This window comes from Gracilinanus agilis, chromosome 3, assembly GCF_016433145.1.
Source record: "Gracilinanus agilis isolate LMUSP501 chromosome 3, AgileGrace, whole genome shotgun sequence".
NCBI classification, from domain to species: Eukaryota; Metazoa; Chordata; class Mammalia; order Didelphimorphia; family Didelphidae; genus Gracilinanus; species Gracilinanus agilis.
The window spans coordinates 85,335,858-85,361,300 of NC_058132.1; the positions used below are offsets into that span (position 1 = coordinate 85,335,858).

Here is a 25,443-nt window from a genome sequence, read left to right on the forward strand (position 1 = left end):
AAAAGCTAAACCAGCATGAGCTTTTTCTGTTGCTATATAATACTATTGACTAATATAGAATATAACCTATTTTCCCTTTAATTCATGTCAAAAAAGTCGTTCTTGGGTTTAAAGTCCCTTATATTGTCGTATTGGTTCCTACCATTTCCTGAGCTCTGAACTGCTTCTTATTTTATCTGCTTCTTCTTCCTGTTTTTCTCAAGGGGGTCTGTTATATTAGGTAGTCCATACAATAAAACTTGGAGATTTCAGTTTACATCAAAAAATTTAATAGAACTAGCTCAATACAACCATTATGGGTAGGACCTTTCCATGTCATTTTGACAACACTTTCAGCTGTCTGTGTATTAGAGAAAGAATCATGGCTATATTGTTCGCATGTGAAAAAAGCAACAGCAGCAGAAGAGATTACATCAGACAACATGGCTGTAGTCAAAAAGACATCAGAAGAAGAAATTATTCAAGAAGAAGAAGAACAAAATGCAGACAGAGATCAAGATCAAGACAAAGGAGAAGACAACAGAGAAGAATGAGAAAATGACAGAGGAAAGGATGATTGAACTGTAACATAGTCATTGCAGAAAAATCATCACAGAGAATAAAATACAGACTGATTGTGGACATGAACTGAGATTTTCGAGCCATTCTAACATTACACACTTTCACTATAGCTGCAAACAAATACAACATAGTAACAGCATGAAGACAGAAGACAGTAGCAGAGCTATGGTCTTCTTAGTTCAAGTCCGACATCCTAACCACTATGTCACCTACAGAGAATACCTTCACTAGTGATTACAGATGTATTAAAGGTCTAAAGATACAGATCATTCTGGTCTCATCTCTGAGAGGATACTGAGATCCTAAAGAAATAGTTTCTGTCTACAACAGCATGTTTGTTAATACATTTTCTTTGTGGGATGACTTACTCATGAGGCGGCATGGGTGGCATGGGGTAGTGGTAGCTCCCCCATAATACAGTCATACAAAATATCATATAGAGACTGTAATGCAGGATTTATGCAAGATCTCTTGCATTTGTAAAATTACCCTATGCAATCCTGTCAGTTAGGAGAATGGAACTCTGACCCAGCAGGTGCCAGTCCTAGGAGCTGACAGTTTGATCTGGGACTATAAAAACCCCTGCAGAACCAACCTGGGGGGTCTGATTTCCTTGACCTCACCCAGACACCCAGCTATCCCTGACTTCCCCTTGGGGACCCCAGAAGGGGGAAGGGAGGTTGAAGGGAAGTTGAAGGGAGGTTGGGTTGTGGATCGTGGGCAGGATTTAGATTAAAGCAGCCTAGCAACAGGGACACCCCCAAAATAATTCATCAACTATATCTGTCCAGCTGGTGGATCAAACAACATCAGGGCAGTGTTAAACTATCTCTTTCTTAGGGCTAGTTCCCTCAGCCTGGCCTTACCTTCTAGGTCCATAGCCAATACTTGCCAGTTGCCCCTAGCAACAGTCTCTCAAGAGCTCTAAACCCTCTTAGCTCAGTTTTCCCTTCCGTGTTAAAACAAACCCTTAGCCTGAAACTATGAAATTCTGTAGTTATTATAACTTCATCTTGGGCTAAGGGGCTGATGAGAGGGGAGAATAGCAACCACTTGTCTCTATAGGAAATACTTTGCAAGCATCCATTTTGTTCAGGAAGTGTGTGAGCTTCACTTCCTGTTGAGTTCTACTTTCACTCCAGCAGGGAGGGGCCCCTCACTCTCCACCTTAAAGGAGCCTATAGGTGGCAGAGAGACCAACTGGGCATCACAGCTCAGGCTACACATCCCTGACAGTCTCAAATCACATGCTACTGAAGTTACTGGCTCTCAGGCCCAGGTGACACACTTGTACCACCAGCTCCCTTGTTATCAGCCACATTATCTACTTATTACAAAACAAAATAAAGACTACTTAGTGCTATAATCTATAACCCATGGATCTATGGGCAGTTACAGCTAGATTTCCCGATGGGAGCTCTATTTCTCTTCATAATATCCATAAAGCCATAGGTCATGTCTCAGGTTCTTCTTCTTATTTTATAATCCACACCTTATAAACTAGTCATATAGTCTTTCCTACGGAATTTTCAAAAGGGTTCCCTGATTAGTACAGGAGCAGCTTTGCTATCCTGGAGGGATAGAGGAGCTCAACAAGTTACGTTGGAAACACAATCCAAAACAGAATTATATAAGCACAAGTAGAGAAACAACATAATTAAAAGGAGAATTACCACAGTGGTTATAATTTTATTCCACCCCACTCTTAAGGAAAGTGAAAGAAGAGTTTATGGCATTTGGTGATTAATGGTAGAACTGGATTTCTAAGCGATCAATTTCAGGCTAGCTGAATTTCTGAGCTAAATTCAGTGTCAAGGAAACATGACTTGGGCAATTTTATAACCCATTGGGAGAGATACAGAATAGAATCAATTGTGAAATGGTATTAGAATCACATGATTACCTCAATTTTCTCCTTTTAGTCAATGGTAGATCTGTTAAAAATTTCCCTGACTGATCAATATGAGAATAAGATTGATAGTACTATCAATAGTACAAGCCATACAAGTCCTAGTAAGAACAACTAAAATCATGGTCTAATTTTAGAGGCGAAATTCCCATGACACAAAGATAACTGAGCGAACTTAGTATATAGATACAATGAAACAAAAAGCCAAAATAGATGATAATACTCATCAATGTCAAATAAGATCATCTTGTTTTCTTAGTAATCGAATTCCAATATCCATTTAATTCAAAAATTTCATCTAGGATCTCCGGTCTTCCATGTAGTCATTTGGTCTTTGCAAACATCTTCTGAAAAATGTCTCATTTTCAGGGCAGTTCTGATGTGGTCTCCTGTTTTGTTTTCTTTGTTCCATGTTCCCTTGAAAGTTCAGAGAATTTAAGGTTCAACCAGAGTTCAAAGTTAAAGTTCAAAGAATTTAAGGTTATGCCATTAGAATCATTTATATTTGACATATAGGATTGTATGAACTTTCTGTTTTCTCAAAAATTTCCACACTAATTATAATCTATTAGGAGCATTAGATACTGTTTAGAATCAAATCATATACAAAAAAAAGCATACGTTATGACATTCCTTGTAAGTAGATACTTCCCACCCTCAGGTTAATTGGCTACACAAATGAATAAAGATGCCAACTTTATTTCAGTTTTAACAAAAAAAATCAAAACTGGCACAGGATATATTAATACACTAAGTAATTAATTCCCAATTATATACAGAGAACAGAGTAAACAGTATATCAAATGAGTTGTTTGGTAGTAAAATATGGTAACATTAATCATTTTCAAATGGAATACATATTATACAAACATTATTACTCTCCACTAAGATAATTAATTGCAATGAAATTCTATTTCTTAAAACAAAGTAGACATTTTTACGTTACTCTCACAAATTTAAAAATCAAAAACGTTTTTTTTCACAAGTTTTTTTTTTTAATCTTTGTCCCTAAACTTAGCACTGTGGCAGCTAGGTGTCATAGTGTACAGAATGCCAGGTCTAGAGTCAGGAATACATAGATTCTTATGGTCAGGAGTAAGCTGAGTCAATATAATAAAATGATAATTCTACCTAAATTAATTTGCTTATTCAATGCCATTCCAATAAAACTACCAATTTTTTTCATAAAGCAATAACAAAAACGACATCAAAATTCATGTATAAGGGAAGGTCAAGTATATTAAGATAATTAATGGGAAAATGTGAAGGAAGTTGCCAGATCTCAAACTGTATTATTAAGTGGTAATCATCAGAACAATCTCATACTGGCTAAGAAATAGAGTAGGGGATCCATGGTAATAATCTAGTGTTTGATTATATCATATAAATGATCATGGTAATCTAGTCTTTGATTAACCCAAAGATCTAACCTTTTTCAGGGAAGAACTCATTATTTGAAAAAAAAAAACTGCTGGGAAAACTAGAAGAAACTATGTATCTCATATCTCATAGTAGGTATCAAACATCTCACACCACATACCAAGATAAAGTCAAAATAAGTACATAATTTATACATAAAGGATGATACCATGAGCAAATTAGGGAGCTTGGAAAAGTTCATCTGTCAAATCTATGGCTAAGAGAAGAATTTATGACTAAACAAGAGACAGAGAACATTGAGATGTAAAGTGGATAGTTTTGATTATATTAAATTTAAAAGGATTTGCACAAACAAAACCAATGTGACTAAAATTAAGTGTAATGTAGAAAACTAGGAACAAATTGTACAGCAAGTATCACTGTGAGAGGCCTTGTTTTTCAAATATATTGATTATCTAGCGAAATTTATATAAGTACAAGTTATTCCACAAATGACAAGTGGAAAGACTTACATAAACTTTTTTAAAAAAAATTTAATTAAATCCTTACCTTATGTCTTGGAGTCAATACTGTGTATTGGCTCCAAGGCAAAAGAGTGGTAAGGGCTAGGCAATGAGGGTTAAGTGACTTGCCCAGGGTCACACAGCTGGGAAGTGTCTGAGGCCAGATCTGAACCTAGGAGCTCCCATCTCTGAGCCTGGTTCTCAATCCACTGAGCTACCCAGCTGCCCCTTACATAAACTTTTGGTAGAAAGGGAAGTGAGCAGAACCAGGGCAAAATTGGACATAGTAAAAAGAATATTATATTATGATCAACCATGAATGACTTCTGTATTTTCAACAATATAATGATTCAAGAGAATTCTAAAGGATTTATAAAAGTGCTATCCACCTCCTGAAAAAGAACTGATGGAGTTTGAATGCAGACTGAAATACATTACATTTAACTTATTTTCCTCATTTTTTATATGTATTTTCTTCCACAGCATGACTAATATGTTAAGATGTTTTGAATGATTACAAATATATAATATTTATATTATTACAAATATATAATCTATACAAATATATAATCTAGCTATATATTAAAATATATAAATATAAATAATATATTTTGTTACATATGTAGATATATAAAATTACTTACTGTCTTGAGAGGGTTATAGAAGGAAAGAGAATTTGAAACTCACAATTTTTAAAAAAGAATGTTAAAATTGTTTTTACATATAATACATAAAAATTACACAAAACCCTGTCTATTCTTATTCTTTGACCATTGACCATCAACTGGGAAATGATTTTTTATTATTATAAATTATACTGAGTGCTTTGTACATCTTAAAAATGAGATGTTTATCAGATAAATTTTCTTCAGAGATGATTTTTTCAAATTTCCTGCCTCTCTTCTAACTTTATCTAGATTGATTTTACTTGTGTAAACTTTACTTTTTTAATTTTAAGTAATTTAAATGATCTATTTTACATGCTTGAGTCTTTCTCTTTCTCTTTCTGGTCATAAATTCTTCCTCTATCCATATATCTGACAACTAATTTCTTCCATACACCTCCCATTTGATTATGATATCACCCTTTATATCTCTATTTAAAACTCATTGGAATATGATCTTGATTCATGGCATGAGATGTTGATCTATACCTAGGTTTTGTCAGACAATTTTCCCATTTTCCCAATAATTTTGTTATTTCTTAATGGTAAGAAACAATCATTGAGAGAAGAGAAGATAAACAGATGTCAACAGATTTATCAGGCAATTAATTCAATGGTAGTATTTTCCAATATCAATTTCTCTGACTTGGGTCAGACAAAAGAGAGGGAGAGCTTTATTCTATAATCTCAGTACCTGGTCCAATACATCTGCAAGTATGTTTTGTTTTGTTTTGTTTTGTTTTTTCTCTCTCTCAGAAGGTCACAGTCCTATCACTCAAGTTCTATGAAGTAGAAATAGTATTGGAATCACATTGAGGCATGTCAATAACCTTGGATTAGAATCTAGGTTACACAATTCCCAGTATTATCCCCAAACTCTAATCCCAACTTTGTATTGTTATTAGAATTCTGTATGAATTAACCATCACCACCCCCATCAATAACAAAAGCAGAAAAGGGTATACTAAAAATATTAAATAACTAATTCTGAAAAATATTTACACATGATATTTAAAAAAATTTAATCAACATTATTAAAATTTTCTCACCACTTTCTTAAATCTAGGTAATGAACACAGCTACAAATCAAGATGTGAAGCATTTACCAATTTCCATGGTATAAAATGTTCACGTTCAAAATTGAATAACTGCCTTTTGTGAGCCAGCTCGAAGTGCCTTTTGCACAGCCCTGGATCCGGGTTTAAATACAGAGATCTCATTCCATTGATTGTGCTTAGTCTCAGAAATGAAACTTCCTATGTAAGCAATAGTAGTAGGGTTAGGGAAAGACAGGATGTGATAACATGTGATTTCTCATGCATCTTTGTGCATATGATCAAGAACTCATTCCTAAATGCTCCCTCACCTCCAATCACACTCAGTCTGGAGTCACTTTAGGACAAAACAAGGTCTGAATCATGGGGAAGAGAAAAAAGAGGTAAGAGGATAAATAAGATCATGGTAGAATCTGGAGGATGCAAAAGAAAAGATGAGGTTCAGAGTAGAGAGGAGGAGAGAAGCGGAGTAAAGAGACATTATCTGATCTTAGATAGAAGTATGATTTTGAGAAGAAAATGGAAGTGATTTCACTAGGAAATCACTCCTAGCTTTTCCACCTTCACATTCCAGGATGTTGAGCAAAAATTCCAAATCCTATCCATAATCTTCCCCAGGTTCCTTTTCCTATCCCCTGCAAATAAGAGCATGATCCAATTCTATATACTGAAAGAATTTTTTGTTCTCCACAAGTTCTGACTTCTGAGACTGCACATAAAGATCTACTCACCAAGACTGTTTCTGTTCCAGCGAGAGAGAGTAGAGAGTGGTAGCATTCAAAGCATATGTGCCTGTCTGCTCAAATACATGTGTGTTTAAGTACAGCATGACTATGGTGCTAGTTATAGGAGCAAGATCATCTGAGCTCATCTTTCCCAGGGATGTGATTATCATATCACCTACTGGAGACATGACAGCCTGCAAGAGGAGTTAAGACTTTCTCAGATGAAATGAATATTTGTTCCAGATGCAAATAATTACCCACTATTACTATAGTTTAATGAAAATTTGCCATGAGCAAATGCTGAAGAGTAATGAGACCAGTCAGACAAGGAACCAGTATCAGTTAGAAGCTTTCTAGAGTTCCTTGAGACATAGGGGACACAAACAGAAGAAAATTCAGAGAGTATAGAAGTGTAAGATAAAGTATTTGAGTCACTTCCTTGAACTTGGCTTACTCTCTAGAAACTCTAAAAGGGACTCCAGATTCATGAAGTTCCCTCTCATTGATTGCAAACTGTTTCTTGCCCATCTAGACTCTGGATGTAACCATTTCCATACTCTTAAAATTTCAAAGTACCATGGAGAGAAGACTCCATGTTATTGCCTAAATATTTGTCTCATAACCCCGAGTGGAGACAATAGAAGCTTAGTGCCATTTTTCCCCAAGAAGATTCCAAATAGATTCGATATTATTCTATCATGATTTCCGTAAATGGTGTGGTGAAATGAACAATAGTTTTGGAGTAAAAATAATTGGTTTAAATTAGGTTCTGAACATTATTCATTATGTGATCATGGATAAATCAGGTGACCCTTCTGAACCTAATTTTCTTCATGTACAAAATAGAGATAGCACTAATAGTTAACATTTATTTAGCAATTAATATGTCACAGGAGCTGCGCCAAAGCACTTTAAAATTGTTATCTCATTTGATCCTCACAGCTCTGGGAAGTAGATGCTATTATTCTCCCAATTTTATGGATGAGGAAATTGAGGTAACAAAAGTTAAATGACTTGCCCAGGTTCACACAGCTAATAAGTGTCCAAGGCCAAATTAGAACTCAAGTTCCTGAATCCAGTTCTAGGGCTCTTTTCATTGCATTACCTTAACATACTGCTGAGATTATTCTAGAGAAAATACTGTACAAATATGAATAGGTTATGCAAAAATATGAGCGATTATTCTGGGAGTTGATAGTAAGTCAAAACTTTCATTATATTACAGCATCTCATCTTCTAATAGCCAACATCTAGTCCATTTAGGATATCCAATTAATTTTTTTCATTTCTTTTCTATTTTGAATTCTAAATTTTCTCTCTCCCTCCTGCCTTTCTCTCATCCTTTGAGAAGGCAAGCAATATGATACCCAGTATACATTTGAATTAAAGTGAAATACATTTCCATATTAACCATTTTACAAGAAAAATAAAGCTAAAAATACACTTTAGACTGCACTCAGATTTCATCTCATCAGTTCCATCTTTGGAGGTGGAAAGCATTTTTCATCAAGAGTCCTTTGGTATTATCTTGGATCGTTATACTGATTATAGTAGTTAAGACATTCACAGCTGATCATCAATGCTGTTATTGTGTAAAATATTCTTCTAGTTCTGCTCACTACACTTTGCATCAGGTTGTATAAATGTTCCCATATTTTTACTGAAACTATCCCTCTTCTCATAGCACAAAAGCATTCCATCACAATGATATACCACAAATTATTCACTTATTTTCTAATTTTTTTGAGGAATTGACTTTTTTGATTTCTTTAACTTTATTTTTCTTTACATGTAGAAACAGTTTTTGACAATTGTTTTCTGACATTTTGCAATTCAGATTCTTTCCTGCCCTCACTCCTGGAGAAGGTAAATAGCATGATAAAGATTATAGCAATGTTCTCATGCCATACATATTTCTACATTCTCCATGCCACAACAAAAGACACATCACATATACAATAAAAAAATACTCATGAAGAAAATAAAGCAAAAGATGCTGTTCTTTGATCTATAACAAAATTCCAACAGTTCTTTATTTGACTGTAGATAGAAATTTTAAAAATATTTTTATTTTTTTATTTAGAATATTTTTCCATGGGTACATGATTCATGATTTGCCCCCTTCCCGTTCCTACTCCCAGAGCTGACAAGCAATTCCATTGATTTATACATGTAACATTGTTCAAAACCTATTTCCATGCTATTCATATCTGCAGTAGAGTGATCTTTTAACATCAAAATCCTAATCATATCCCTATTGAGCTATATGATCCATCATATGTTTTTCTTTAGCTTTTCTGTTCCCATAGTTCTTCCTCTGAATGTGGATAGCGTTCTTTCTCATAAGTCCCTCAGAATTGTCCTGGATCATTGCATTGCTGCTAGTAGAGAAGTCCATTACATTCAATTTTATCACAGTGTATCCGTCTCTGTGTATAATGTTCTCCTGGTTCTGCTCCTTTCACTTTGCATCAATTCCTGGAAGTCTTTCCAGTTCACATGGAATTCCTCTAGTTCATTATTCCTTTCAGCAAAATAGTATTCCATCACCATCAGACACCACAATTTGTTCAGCCATTCCCCAATCGATAGACACCCCTTCATTTTCCAGGTTTTTTCCACTACAAAGAGCACAGCTATAAATATTTTTGTACAAGTATTTTCCCCTTTATCACATTGGGATAGAAACCCAGTAGTGGTATGATTGGATGAAAGAGTAGGCATCTTTTAAAGCCCTTTGTGCATAGTTCCAAATTGCTTTCCGGAATGGTTGTATCAATTCACAACTAAACTAGCAGTGTATTAGTGTCCCAATTTTGCCACATCCCCTCCAACATTTTTTATTTTCCTTTACTGTCATTATGGTAAATCTTCTAGATGTGAGTTGGTACCTCAGAGTTGTTTCGATTTGCATTTCTCTAATTATGAGAGATTTAGAACATTTTTTTCATCTGCTTATTGATAGTTTTGATTTCTTTATCTGAAAACTGCCTATTCATGTCCCTTACCATTTATCAACTGGGGAATGGCTTGATTTTTTGTACAATTTACTTAATTTCTTATAAATTTGGGAGATTAAACCTTTGTCAGAGAGTTTTGTTATAAAATGTTCTCCTTAATTTGTTGCTTTACTTCTAATTTTGGTTGAAATAATTTTTTTTAAAAAACTTTTTAATTTGATATAATCAAAGTCATTCATTTTACACTTTGTAATGTTCTCTATCTCTTGCTTGGTCTTAAATTCCTTCCTTTCCCAATGATCTGACAGGTATACTATTTTATTTTCACCTAATTTATTTATAATTTCATTCTTTATATTTAAGTCATTTACCCAATTTGAATTTATCTTGGTTTAGGACAATGATGGGCAAACTGGCCTTTGGGCCAGATTCAGGCCCCCTTAAGTGTTCTATCCAGCCCCAGTGACATTATTCCTAAACTGACAAATACAATGAGTAGGATACAATACAATGAAACTTTGAAAGAGTTGCCTTAAAAACAGACTGACAGATGAGCATTTCATTTCCTTTGGCCCCCTCTTTAAAAAGTTTGCCCATCGCTGGTATAGGGTGTAAGATGTTGATCTAAACCTAATTTTTCCCATACTGTTTTCCAATTTTCCCAACAAATCTTTGTCAATTGTCCCAAAAGCTGGGATCTTTGGGTTTATCGAACACTAGCTTGCTGAGGTCATTACCCCCAGTCTATTTAATTGATCTACCTTTCTCTCTCTTAGCCAGTACCATATTGTTTTGATAACCACTGCTTTATAGTACAGTTTAAGACCTGGTACTGCTAGGCCTCCATTCTTCACTTTTTTTTTTCATGATTTCTCTGTATATTCTTGATCTCTTGTTCTTCCAGATGAACTTTGTTTTAATTTTTTCTAATTCTATAAAAAAAAGTTTTTTGGTGGTTTGGTAGGGATGGCACTGACCAAGTAGGCCAATTTGGGTAGGATTGTCATTTTTATGATGTTAGCTTGTACTATCCATGAGCAATTAATGTTTTTCTAATGTTTTTCTAGGTATTTAAATCTAGTTTTAATTATGTGAAACGTGTTTGTGTTCATATAATTGTTATGATTAAAAATGATGAGGGCCGAGATCAAAAGGAATAATAGTATTTTAATAAAAGCCATGCTGATAGAGATAAACTGACCACGCGCCTGTAAGAAACCTATTCCAACCTCACCTCAGCCATTTACCTTCCTCTCTCCTCGAGCTCAGGTAACTAACGAGGAAGTCCCAAGTCACTACACCCTACTTAAAACAGCCCCTCACCTTTAATACGTCATCCAAAACAGGAAACCCATGAAACCCCTTGGACCACGGGAAATGTAGTTTTAAGGACTCCCACAGGTCCACAGAAGTTTGTCAAACACTATATTGAGTTTCAATCCTTCCAAATAGAACCCCAGGTGATTTTAACTAAAACATAATTCCTATGTTTGTCTTGGTACATAAATTCCTAAATATTTTATGTTGTCTAGAGAAGTGATGGGCAAACTACAGCTGGCAGGCCAGATGAGGGCCCCCTGAAATGTTCTATCCATCTGCACAACATTATTCCTAATCTGACAAATACAGTGAGTAGGATACAATACAATGAGACTTCAAAAGAGTTGCCTTAGAAACAGACTAACAGATGAGCACTTCCTTTCCTTTGGCCCCCTCTTTAAAAAGTTTGCCTATCACTGGTCTAGAGTGATTTTAACTGGAATTTCTTTTTCTAACTCCTGTTGCTGAATTTTGTTGAAAACATATAAAATGCTGATGATTTATGTGGGTTTATCTTGTATCCTTCAACTTTGATAAAGCTGTTAATTATTTCCACTTCCCTTTTAGTTGATTTTCTAGGATTTTTTAAGTATACCATCATATCATCTGCAAAGAGTGATAGTTTAGATTCCTCAATGCCTACTTTTATCCCTTCAATTTCTTTTTCTTCTCTAACTGCCACCACTGGCATTTCTAGTACAATATTAAATAGAGGTAATAATGAGTATCCTTGCTTCACTCTTGATCTTATTTAGAAGGCTTCTAACTTGTCCACATTGCAGATAATACCTGCTGATGGTTTTAAATACATATTGGTTATTAGGTGCTTCTATTTCTATGCTTTCTACTGTTTTCAATAGGAATTGTTGTATTTTGTCAAAGGCTTTTTCTGCAGCTTTTGGGATAATTATGTGATTTCTGTTGGTTTGTTTATTGATATGGTAAATTATGTAGATTACTTCCTAATATTAAACTATTCTAGCATTGCTGGTATAAATCCCATCTGGACAAGGTAGATAATCCTTTTGATAACTTGATGTAGTCATTTTGCTATTTTTTTATTTAAGATTTTTGCATCTATATTCATTAAGGAGATTGATCTATAATTTTCTTTTTGTTTCTGGTCTCCCAAGCTTTGAAATCAATTACATATTTCTGTCATAAAAGGAATTTGGTAAGACTCCTTCTTTGCTTATTTTGTCAAATAATTTGTATGTCATTGGGATAAGTTGTTCTTTAAATGACATCTGGCCCTGGGGATTTTTTCTTAGGAAGTTCCTTGATGGCTTGTTTAATTTCTTTTTCATTGATTGGGTTTTTTAAGTATTCTATTTCCTCTTTTATTAATCTAGGCAACTTATATTTTTGTAAATATTCACCTGTTTAACCTAGATTGTCATATTTATTGTCATATAATTGGGCAATATATTTCTTAAAAATTACTTTCATTTCCTCTTCATTAGAGGTGATATTCCCCTTTTCATCTTTGATATTGTTAATTTTATTCTCTTCTTTTTTTTATTAATTAGATTAACCAGTACTATATCTATTTCATTTTTTTCCCAAGTACCAGATCTTAGCCTTATTTATTAGTTCAATAGTTCTTTTACCTTTAATTTTATTAATTTCTTCTTTAATTTTTAGGATTTCCAATTTAGTTTTTATCTGCAGATTTTTAATTTGTTCTTTTTTCTCATTTTTAAATTGCAAGCCTAATTCATTGATCTCCTCCCTCTCAATTTTGTTGCTATAAGCACTCAGAGATACATATTTTCCCCTGAATACTGCTTAGGTTATATCCCATAGATTTTGATATGTTGTCTCCTCATTGTCATTCTTTTTAATGAAATATGTAATTGTTTCTATGATTTCTGTTTTGACTCAACAGTTTGGAAGAATTAGATTATTTCATTTCCAATTAATTTTAAATTTTCTTTTCAACAGACCCTTGTTAATTATAATTTTTAACACATTATGGTCTGAACAAGTTGCATTTTTTATTTCTGCTTTTCTGCATTTGTTTTGTGAAAGAGAACTTAAACTCCCTTTGTCTATTTTAACTTCATCAATCCAGAAATTGAAGTGCCCATCCTTTCACACGTAGTAAAAACCTTTTACTAGAATGAGTTCACACCCCCAAACACCACAAGCACTGGCCCCCTGGGCAGTGCCAGGAAAACCGGGAGGCTGTGATTGATTCCTGCGATGTGATAGACCAGTCCATAGTGAAAGGAAGTAGAAACCAGAGAGGCAGGAAGAGAAGTGGGAAAGGGATTATAAAAAGCAAGACTGAAAAGCTGAGCATTCATTTAGCATTAGACTCATTCTGGGTTGAAGCCTTCTGTGTTGGAAGGATTCTATTGCTTTGGGTTCATTTCGACTTGCATTCTGATTTCAGATTTGGATTCTGATTCTGCCTTGGTGAGTCTTGCTGAAGAGACTACTACGACTCTTGTTTTGAAGATTAGAATCTGAGGGAGTCCTTGTCAGAGTTTAGCTCAATTTCTTTGGATCAGCAATTATAGGGTATTTAGCTAGGCAATATTTTCTACCTCCTTCCTATATTTCCCCCTTTATTATCTCTACCTTGCTGTAAGAAATCTGCTAAAGTTACTAACAGCCTCATGACTTAAGAATTAGTTTTTATAAACAGTGACCACAACAACTTTTAAAATTCTTATATTTGTCAAACCCATTTTTAACTCTTACAGTCTGCAATATGTCTAGGCCCTAGTGTATAGCCGATCTTTGTACCATATGCTGCTGAGAAGAAAGTATATTCCTTTTTATCCTTGTTCAGTTTTCTCTAGATATCTATTAACTCTAATTTTTCTAGCCTTTAATTCACTTCCCTTACTTCTTTCTTATTTAGTTTTGGTTCAATTTTTCTAGTTCTGAAAGGAGAAAGTTAAGATTCCCTACTACTATGGTCTTACTATCTATTTCCTCCTTGAGTTCCTTTAATTTTTCCTTTAGAAATCTAGATGCTATACCATTTGGTTCATAAATGTTTAATAATGGTATGCTTCATTGTTTATAGTACCCTTTAGCAAAAGGTAATTTCCTTCCTTATCTTTTTTCATTAGAGCAAATTCTACTTTAACTTTGTTTGGTATCATGATTGGTACTCCTGATTTTTTTTTTACTTTAGTTAATGCATAATAAATTGTTACACCCTTTTACCTTGAATCTGTATGTCACCCTGCCTCAACTGTGTTTCTTGTAAACAACATATAGTAAGATTCTGGTTTTTAATCCACTCTGCTATCCATTTTTGTTTTATGGGTGAGTTCATCCTATTCACATTCAGCATTATGATTACTACTATGTATTGCCCTCCATTACATTATCCCCTTTATATCCTGCTCTATTCCCTTTCACTCTGTGTCTCCTCACCAGTATTTTGCTCTTTTGTCACCCCTCCCCTGCATCCCCATTCTTTCACTTACCTCCCCTTTCCCTTGTCTTATTCCCCTTCTACTTCTCTGTAGGATGATAGAATTCTATACCCACTGAGTATACTTGATGTTCCATCTCAGAGCCAGTTAAGATGAGAGTTGCCTTCATGAATATCATATTCCATGCCTTTCAATCCTTTAATATAGAAACTGCTAGTGCCTGTGTGATCCTGATTATAGCTCAATTGGTACTTTAATGCTTTCTTTCTGGTCACTTGAATTTCTATTTTTATGAATTTCTGGTAGTCCAATAATTCTCAAATTGTCTCTCCTAGATCTATTTTCTAGATGAGATTTTTTTTCAATAAAATATTTCATATTTTCCTCTGTCTTTTTCATTCCTTTGATTCTGCTTTATTTTTTCCTGGATTCTCATGAAATCAATTAGTTTCATATGGTCAGTTCTGATTTTTAAGGCCTTGTTTTCCTCTGTCAGTTTTGGTTTTCCTTTTTCAATTGGCCCATTTCTTCTGGCATCATTTTCATTTCTCTTTCTCACTTTACACTGCCTCTCTTAATTGTTTTTTGAAGTCTTTTTTGAGCTCTTCAAGAATCTGTGTTCAATACATATTTTTCTTTTGGACTTTGCATGTTTTCCTTTGCTTTCATTGTCCCCTTCTGTGTCTCTACATTGCTGTTTGTCTCCATAAAAATTCTTCAGAGTTAGGTGCTTTTTTTTGTTTGCTCATTTTTCCTATTTAATTATAGGTAGTGTGGGGTAGATGATGTGATGGTCTGAGGGCTGAGAGTTCTGAGACCCTTTTCCTCTGCTGATTTATTTGACCCTTGAGATGATGATAGTTTAAAGACTTGCCTCAGGCATAGATGTTAGCATTTGATCTCACTATGACCTTGATCAGGTCAAGGTCTTGTCAAATTCTAGGCTCAGACTTAGGCACAAGTTTTTGATATTGCTGTGTACTTGATCCAATCAGGCACACCCTTGATTATGCTATCTTGGAGCTCTGCCCCTAATCTTTAGGCAAAAAGATCAGTACTTAGTACCTAGTATTATCAGTCACCCCAAAATGTGAATTATGTCCTTATCCCAAGCCAAGACTAGAATTTCCTGGGCTGGGGCTCTGTACTTCTCCACAGGTTTAATATTTCAAGTGGTATGATTGGCTTATACTGTTATTTTCCCAGACAGGATCTCAGGGTCTGGATGTTCGACTTGTTCATAGGTTCTGAACATTAAACAGCAAATGTGGGGTGGGATGAGGGTGTTTGGCTTCTCTTGACTTGCTCTTCCCTCCTTGCTAAAGCTTCTTGATGGCTCTGCTCTCCTCTTACCCCCATGTCCAAGATGTTCTTTGCCTAACTTTTGGGTTTTTCTTTTCATGAAAGTTGTCTCACTCTGTCTCCTTGTTGGTCCATTCAACCTTGTATTTGTTTTATGATGATATTTTATCTTGGTTGAAGAGGATTCTCATGGTTGCACAGAGCTGCTCTGGATTATTCCTCCATATTGGTTCTACCTCTGGAACTCTCAGTTCTTTTTTTATAATATATTTCTATATTTCTATAATATATTTTTATAATATATTTCATATTTTCTTCTTTTTTCATTCTTTTTATTTTGTTTTAATTTTTACTGATATCTCATTCAGTCATTAACTTCTATTTGCCCAATTCTAATATTTAAGAAATTATTTTCTTCTGTTACTTTTTTGAATCTCCTTTTCCATTTGGCCATTTCTAATTTGTAAGATATTCTTTTTTTCATTGGATTTTCATGCTTATTTTTCCACTTAGTTGATTCTACTTTTTAAGAAACTCTTTTCTTCATTAGAATTTTTTGCCTTTTTCCATTTGATCAGTTCTGCTTTTTAAGATAGCATTTTGTTTTTGCATTACTTTCACTTCTTTTCCCAATTTTTCTTTTGCCTCTCTGATTTTTAATTCCTTTTTGAGCTCTCCCATAGCCTCAGACGAATTCCCATTTTTCCTTGTAGTTTTACATGCATTTGCTTTGATCTCAGTGTCTTACTGAATCTGTGCTTTGCTCTTCTTTATTACCATAAAAATTTTCGATGGTTAAATGTTTCCTTTTCCATATGCTTATTTTCCCAGCCTTTGTATTTATTTATTTATTTATTACGTTTACTTTTATGTTAAAGGGTGACTCTTTTCTGGGTATAGAATACATTCTCTTAAACTTCAGTTTTTCCTTGTTGCTACCTCTCAGCTCTAATTCTGGGTTTTTGAAAATTGCAATTCTTACAAGGTCATATGATGGACTGTGTGTTGAGAGGTCTGGAAGCCACCTTTCATGACTGACTCAATCTCCTCTAGGGATGATGGATTTTAGAGACCATTGTAGGACTCACTGAATTATTTTCCCTGGGACTTGGGGCTTCAGCTCAGGCTTGACCTGGCAAAATGCCACAGACTTGGGGCCTCACTGCAGGCTTGTGCCAGAGCTTCAGACTTCAAGGGATGGGCATGGGGTGCACTACTGTTGGCGTAGACATTTTTCTGGGGTCTTGAAGTTGCCTTGTAACCTGGTTCAAAATCTGGAGCAGTAAATAGGGGTTTGGTGGCTTGTACTCTGTATGCAGTTTTACTTCTGTTTCCCCTCTCACCCCCAATGAAATAAACCTTCTCTGCCTACTTTTCAAATTGTTTTCTGTAAGAGAGTTACTTCCCTTCCTACCATTGTTGGTTCTGTGACTCCAGTATTCATTTCAAGATGCTATTTTAAGGTTGGTTTGAAAGGATTCTTAGAGGAGTTCCAGTTTTCCATGCTGTTATTCCTCCATCTGGCTTCTCATCCCTATCCTCCCACTACCAGGTATTTTATTCTAACTGTGGTTATTTTCATTGTATTATCTCTTTCTATGTCTTCTTGTAGGACTTTTTTAGTAATGTATAAAAATGTTGATTTATATTTTACTTTGCTCAAATTATTGATATTTTCATCTTACTTTTTAGTTGAATCTCAAAGATTTTCCACATATACCATCATGTCATCTACAGACAGAGTTTTAATATCTCTTTGCCTATTCTGATACTTTCAATTTCTTTTTTCTTCTCTTATTAACATTCTCAACAATTTTAATATTATGTTAAATAATATTATTAATGATAGGCATTCTTATTTCACTCTTAGTCTTACTGGGAAGGCTTCTCCCTTCTTCCTAATAGAAAAAATACTTGCTAATGGTTTTAGTTAGTTGCTCCTATCATTTAAAGAAAAAATCCATTCACATCTATGCTTTCCAGTGTCTTTAATAAGAATGAGTATTGTGTTTTGACAAAGAGTTTTTCTGCATCTGTTGAAAAAGTCACATTTTTTTATTACTTTTTAATGATATTATCAATAATGTTGATAGTTTTCCTTGCATTAAAATATCCTTGCATTCTTGGTATGAAACTTCTTTGGTCACAATAAACAATCTAGTATTTTAGTTAGGGTACTTGCATCCATATACATTCAGGAAATTGGTATATATATATATATATGCTATTCCTGATTTAGATATCAGCACTATATTTGTTTTGTAAGTTTGCTAAAAACTCCTTGTTTACTGATTATTTAAAATAATTTATTAAATATTGGAATAAGTTAATCCATAAATATTTCGTTAAATTCACTTGCAAACCCATCTGCTCCTGATAGCTTTTTCTTAGGAATTTCATTAATGACTTGTTCCATTTCCTTTTCTAAAATGGGTTTATTTAGATAGTCTATGTCCACCTCTGATAGTCTAGGTAGTTTATTATTTTTTGAAAATATTCTTCCATTTTTCTTCCATTGCTATTTTTCAAATAATTGAGCAAAATTATTCATAATAACTGCTTTAATTTCCTCTTCATTGGCTGTATATTCACTTTTTTCATTTTATTGTTAGTTATTCGGTTTTCTTCTCTCTTTGTTTATGATATTGAACAATGCTTTAACTATTTTCTGGATTTTTCCATAAAACTAACTCTTAGATTTATTTTTTAATTCAATGGTTTTTACATTCAATTTTATTGATCTCACCTTTGATTTTTAGGATTCCTAATTTGGTATTTAAATTGGAGATTTTAAATTTGTTCTTTTTCTAGGTTTTTAAATTGCATTCCCAATTTATTGATCTTTTCTTTCTCTATTAATATAAGCATTCCAAGATATAAAATTTCCACTAATTACTGCTTTTGCTGAATCCCTTAGATTTTGGTGTATTACCTCATTACTATTATTCTCTTTCATTACTTTTTATTACTTCTATGATTTGTTATTTAACCCAATCATTCTTTAAGATTGATATTTAATATCAAATTAATTTTACCTTTTTATGGTCTCTTTCTAAACGTAATTTTATTGCATTATAATCTTAAAATGATGCAATTACTCTTTCTGCTTTTTTACATTAAAGTTTTTATTCCCTAATGTATAGTTGATTTTTGTAAAAATGCTAGACGTACTCTTTTATTCTTCTCTTTAAATTCCCTTCAGATACCTAGCATGTTTAAGTTACCTCCAGTTGTATTCATCTCCTTTACTTCTTTCTTATTGATTTTTGGGTTTGATTTGACTATTTCTGAAAGAGGAAAATTAAGACCTCCCACTATTATTTTTTCTTGTCTGTATTGTTCCATTTGTAACTCATTAAGCTTTTCCTTTAAAAATTTGGATGCTATTCTATTGGTGCATATAGGTTTAATGTTTCATCATCTATGGTACCTTTTAACATAATATAATTTCTTGTTTATCTTTTTGAATTATATCTATTTTAGCTTTAACTATGTCAGAGATCAAGGTTATTATCCCTGATTTCTTTATATCAGTTTAGACATAGTATATTTTTTCTCTAACCCTTTATTTTTACTCCATGTGTGTCTCTCATTTTTAAGAGTGTTTCCTTTAAACAACAAATTGTCATGTTTGGGTTTTTGATCCATTCTTCTATCCATTTTCCTTTTGTGGGTAAATTCATTCCATTAACATTAAAAGTTATAATTAGTAGTTATGTATTTCTCTCCATCCTATTTTTTCTCCTTCTCTTCCTTCATCATATCCTTCATCTTATGTCTAATTTCTTCTACCCACTCCCTCTCCAATTCATACCCTTTCTTAGAAACCTTCCACTATCTTCTTCCTTTGCACTCCTAGTTCCAAATTGGTCCTCCATTCTATGGATCCACACTATATCCCTTCACCATTATCTTTTAGTTCTTATTCCTTCCACCTTTTCAGAAGTCCTTTCCTGATCCCTCAGTCATGTCCTTATATTTCTCGATGTGGTTTGATTCTAAAAATCCTTCCTTATCTTGTCCTGAGTCTCTCTTTCCCCCTCACTTTACCCCCTATTTTTTGATATATACTGCCTCACAGAAATGCTTCCCTTTTCTTATCTCTTTGCTTTCCTTTCTAAATCTATCCTTCCTTCTTTTAGTCTCCCAGTTCATTAAGGGAATTCTTAATCCATCACTTATCCTATCCCTTTTCCCTCCTATTTGTCCTGTACATTAAGAATGCTTTTAACCTTCTAGTCATATACTTTTTTCTCTCTTTAGTCCAGATCTGATGAGAGTAGGGTTGTATTATTAGCAGCCCTCCCCTTTTCTGCGGCATTTCTTCTACTCATTCCTCTTATATATGAGATACTTGTTCCATTTTGCCTCTTCTTGATATATTGTATTATTTTAGCTCATTCCAATATATCTAACCCCAACCTTGTCTTTTTTCTATATATGCCTTTTTGAAGCAACCAGGTAATAAAATCATTAGTAAGGCTTATAAGTGTGATTTTCCCATATAAAAGTCAAACAATTTGACCTTCTGAGTCACTTCTGTTTGGTCTTTCATAATTACTTTGTATGTTTCTTAGAAATCAAATTTTCTACTGAGTTCTGGATTATTCCCCCCAAGAATAGTTGAAACTCCTTTAGCTCAGTAAATATCCATTTTTTACCTTGTATAATTATGCTATACTTTTTTGGGTATGTTATTCTTCATTGCAAACCCAGTTCTCCTATGCTTCAAAATATTGTGTTCTACCTATGAGACAATACACTGAAGTACAAGGGTTTAAAAAATATTGTGTTCTTTGTCCTTTGTTCTTTTAATGTTAAGGCTGCTACATCTTACCCTATTCTAACAACCTCCACAGTATTTTTTCTTGTTGCTTGTAGTATTTTTCCTTAACATGGTTGGTATGGAACTCAGCAATGCTGTTTCTATGACTTTTCATCTTTGAGTCTCTTTGCAGTGGTAGTCAGTGAATTATTTCAGTTACTATTTTACACTCTACTTTTAATTTTTCTGAGCAGTTTTCCATGATTATCTCTTGCAGTATGGTATCTAAACTCTTTTATTGATCATAGCTTTCCTTTTTCATGACTATTTTTATATTTTCTCTCCTTGATCTATTTTCTAGGTCAATTGTTTTTGAGATAAGATGTTTCATATTCTTTTCTCTTATTTCATTCTTTTGATTTTGCTTTATTATTTCTTGTTGCCTTAGGGAAATTTTAGCTACCCCTTGTCTAATTCTTAATGAATTATTTTCTTCCATGAGTTTTTGGAACATTTTTTTCCATTTGGGTGATCTTTCATAATTTTCTTAGTTTTCTTGCATTGCTCTTATTTCATTTTAATTTATCCTCAACTTCTCTTTTTGAAGAGCCCTTTAAAGCTCTTTACAAATCTGTTTTTGAGCCTTTCACCATTTATTTTTTATCTTTGCTATTTTAAAAGTAGATGTTTTTGCTTCATTGTACTCTGAATGACCGTAGGTCTTCTCTGTCGCAATAGCTATAAGTAGTTGGATTCTTTATCCTTTGCTTGCTCATTTAAAAAAATTAGCAGCCAGGGCAAATGACTTAATTATTACCTTTATGCTGGAGTCCTATTGTTCCAAAGTATTGGGGGAATGATGCCTCAGGCTTCAGGATTTTTTGTGTTTACTATTTCTTGGGCCTTCTTTAGTTCTTCCAAATTCTATAATCTTGGGTCAGGTGTAATGCCTGGTTCCGACTCAATTACCCAGTCTCCAACCAGACCCCATGTGCTCCCACAAAAGCCCCTGGGAAGGTCTACCATTGCAAGCAGACAGCCCACTTCCCCACTGTGGCAGCAACCAAGGAGTCCACTCTCTTAGGGGCAGCCACACCCAAAGAGGTCTCAGTCCCTCAACAACCATGCCAACTTGTATGTGGTCCCTCGTTTCTTGATGCTGCAGCCCAAGACATAGCAGGCATCCACTTTGTGCTACTCTGGCCACCAAAGTCCCTCCCTACCAGCACTGACCCATGTTTCCAACCCAAGGGCCTGGCAGCCACATATTATACCATGCCCACTCTTCCAATCCTCAGCTACAGGTGAGCAAAGGTCCCCAGAACAAAGACTACAGCCAATACAGCTGACCCCAGAATCCTTGCCTGCTGACCCCAGTGGCACCCTCCAGAATGCAATCTACCAGGTTCAACAGTTAAGGTAAGGCTACTGGTCCTGCACCCAGGGGTTGTTTCATTGATTCTGTGTTATTTCTTTAGGGATGCTACCTGCTACTTGGTGTGACTGAGGCCAGGAAAGTCAGAGACCTTCCTCCCTAGTTATCTCTGTCTGCTTAGCTTTACTCTCAACTCCTGTTTTGGACACTTTATGTATTGATACTCTGAGGTTATTTTTCATTTTTGTATGAGTTATTAGGAAGGTGAAGAAGCTTCATTTTGTACTCCACCACCTAACCTAACCTTTAATTTAAGAGCTAGAGAAGGACAGGTCAGCTATTTTTCTCTAGCTGTGGGGAAGTTGTAGGGATACCTTCACCTGAGGCATAGTCCTTCCCCTCCCAATTCTGAAATAACAATCTAGAAACTGATATTTCTAAACTTACTTTCTCATTAAAATATCCACCACTGAGGACTACAAGGGGAAGTCCAAATGATTTATTGTCAGGCTTATCAGAAGGAATAATCATATAATTATAAAAGATAGCCTTTACTCCAGGTTTATGGAGGTGCAAATGGAGGCATATCATTGATTTGTCCTTCAGCAACAGATCAAATGCCTGTATTAATAAATGAAATTAGACTTGGAGAAATGGCCACATTTAATTTAATGACTAAAATTCCAGGTGCTACATTGCATAAGTTCATTATATTCGCTCTCATAGTGGGCCTAGCTATAACTTATTTTGCAGTGGAATGATCATGCCATAATAAATGTGGTTTAACCCGCTATTTCAGATTTTTGATCTTTTAGACTTTGATCACCTCCCTCTGAGAGGTGACAAAGATATTAAAACAATAAAAACAACATTAATGACTAATGTTTAAACAGAATTTTAAGATTTTCAAAGAATTTTATAAATATTATTGCATGATTCTCATAGCAATCCTGGGAGACAAACTCTTTTATTATATCCATTTTGCAGATTAAGACACTATGACAAAGGCTTACTGAATTCCTGAAAATTACATAGTTATTATGTGTCTGAGGTTAGATTTGAACTCATCTCTTCTTGACATCAGATCTATCCCCTGCATCACTGAGCTATATTGTATCAGGATTATATTGAGGTAGAGACTTTATCTTTCCCCAGAGAGCCAAGGAATACTTCAGGACTTGAGAGTCACTGATAATTAAAATAAAAGGGCTGAAAGATGGAAAGCAGCCAGCCAGAAAGACAGAGGTGTGAACTAGCCAGGAAGGTGGATTCCCAAAATAAATAAGTAATGACAAGATAGAATTGAGTGAATAAAAAGAGACAAACATGTTGACTAGCAATAGGATGGTTTGTGTGGCTCTATTCTCAGGGCAGTCTTTAGGTATTTGATTTCTGCCATGAAGGTACAGAACTCTTTGGTGGTGTCTGTAAAGGAGAAGCACCATATATCCATTGGTCCAGACCATGATTCCCACATATACAATATCAGGAAGGGACATTATGAATACATATAATGCAATATTAGTTGAAGGAAAAACTGTAGCAGAACAATAAATGAAAGTCTTTATTTCTGTGATGTTTTTGCTTCCCTTGGGCCCTTTCATATGTATAAGAATAATGGAATTTGTCAGCATATGAAGGGTCCAGCACAAGAAACAACATTGGACAATGTACTTTGGAACTCTGGCTTTGAACTTTATCCACCTGGAACTTTTAGGACTAATGATGATGGCCTGGGAGGTACTAAGGAGGCAAGTGGTAGTAAGAGAAAGGTCTCGAGCTACTCGGTGAATGTAAAAGACAAGTTTGCATCCTATGTCATCAAGGAAATTATTAAGCCCAAAAGCAGCCATTGTCTGAGGAATCCCCTTGGAAAGAAGCACCAAGTCATTGACAAAGGCCAGGTGGATGAGAATGAAGTCTATGGGCCTAAGCCTGGAACCAATGAGGAAGATGATGGTATAAAGGCCCAGAAGGAATGAGTTTCCCAGTGCTCCAAATCCAGTCTGAATGAGAAAACAAAGCCCCAGTGCTATGTCTTTAGAAACCATTCTCTTATAATATAAATATGGTAAGAAATAACAGATCAAAACCAATGTATCCTGTTCAGAAATAAAAAAAGATAAAGATGTCTCAGGTTAGAGAGTTACGCCCAGTATTCAATACAGTCACCATAAATTATATATTTCCATACTGAAGAACTTTATGAAAATGTCTCTTTTACTGCTGTCTGAAGAGCTATTTAGAGGATATCAATGATAGGAAGTTTTCTTCTTTGGTACAATAGTTAAATTACATAAACCCAACAAACATTATAAAGTACTAGGGACACAACACTTGGTTGTGGACTTGTTGTCACCCATATAATGCTGGGGGTGGGGTTAGCCATTTCCCAATAATATTAAACTCCCTTATTTTTCTACATTTGGATTACTATGAAGAGAGCTTCTAGAAATATTTGTATACAGAGAAGTTTTTGTTCTTTTTATTTCCATTGATTATAGACCTAATTTTGTTATAGCTTGGTTGAAAGGTACGTATACAGAATAATGATTTGGGGGCTACTATTCCAAAATGCTTTTCAGAACAACTGGATCAATCCACAGCTGCACCATCATGAGAAGAAAACACCATATTGAAGAATACTAAAGGAGAAAATGTAAGGAATAATAATAATGAATTAATGCCTCAACTTAAGGACTTTACTAATGTTGTCACAGCACAAAACCGTGATTTCACTTCCTAAGTGTTTAGCACACAAAGGTTATACATTCATTTATAAATATACATATATATGCATATATATATATGTATATATATATATATAACTTTCCTGTAGCCCACCCAGCATTTATCATTTTCCTCCTTTATCATATAAGCCATTATGATTGTATGAAATGAAAGTATAGAATTGCTTTATTTTATATTTCTCTAGCTAATAATTTATAGCTTTTCACCTATGACTTTATCATTTGTATTTCCATCTTTGAAAACTGCTTTTTTATATTCTTTAACCATTTATCAATTTTGAAGTGACTTAGTCATATACATTGAAGGCAATTTCTTATATATTTTGGTCATGAAACCTTTATTGGAGAAACTTGCTGCTAAGATTTCTTTTGCAATTTGCCTATTTTCTTTCTAATGTTTACTACATTAGATTAATTTCCCAGAAACTTATAAATTTTATATAATCAAATTTTTACACTTTGTATTTTGTTATCCTCTCTTTCAGCTACTCCAATCCATAGATTGTAAAAATGTCTTCCTGATTACTCTAATTTGATAATAATGTGATCTTTTAATATCAGGAACATATATCTAAGGATATCATCTCAGGTAATATAGTGGAAAGTGCTGTCTATACATGATTTTGACCAGACAGCTGTCCCTAATTATCATTAGTTTTTATTGAAAAGTGATACCTTCCCTTAATAACTGTGTGTTCTTGGAACTTACTCAACAGTGCACTGCTGGTTTTTTTTTTCTGTTTCTTGTTTACCCAATTATACAATTTGCTTCTCT

The 25,443-nt window shown here is 34.3% G+C and overlaps 1 protein-coding gene across 1 annotated transcript; it reads right to left on the reverse strand.

Annotated features, from left to right (window-relative positions):
- Positions 1-23,024: 23,024 nt before the first annotated feature.
- Positions 23,025-23,969, reverse strand: LOC123243295 (vomeronasal type-1 receptor 1-like). Its single transcript, XM_044671527.1, has one exon. The coding sequence runs from the start codon at positions 23,967-23,969 to the stop codon at positions 23,025-23,027; it is 945 nt and encodes a 314-aa protein (XP_044527462.1).
- Positions 23,970-25,443: the final 1,474 nt, after the last annotated feature.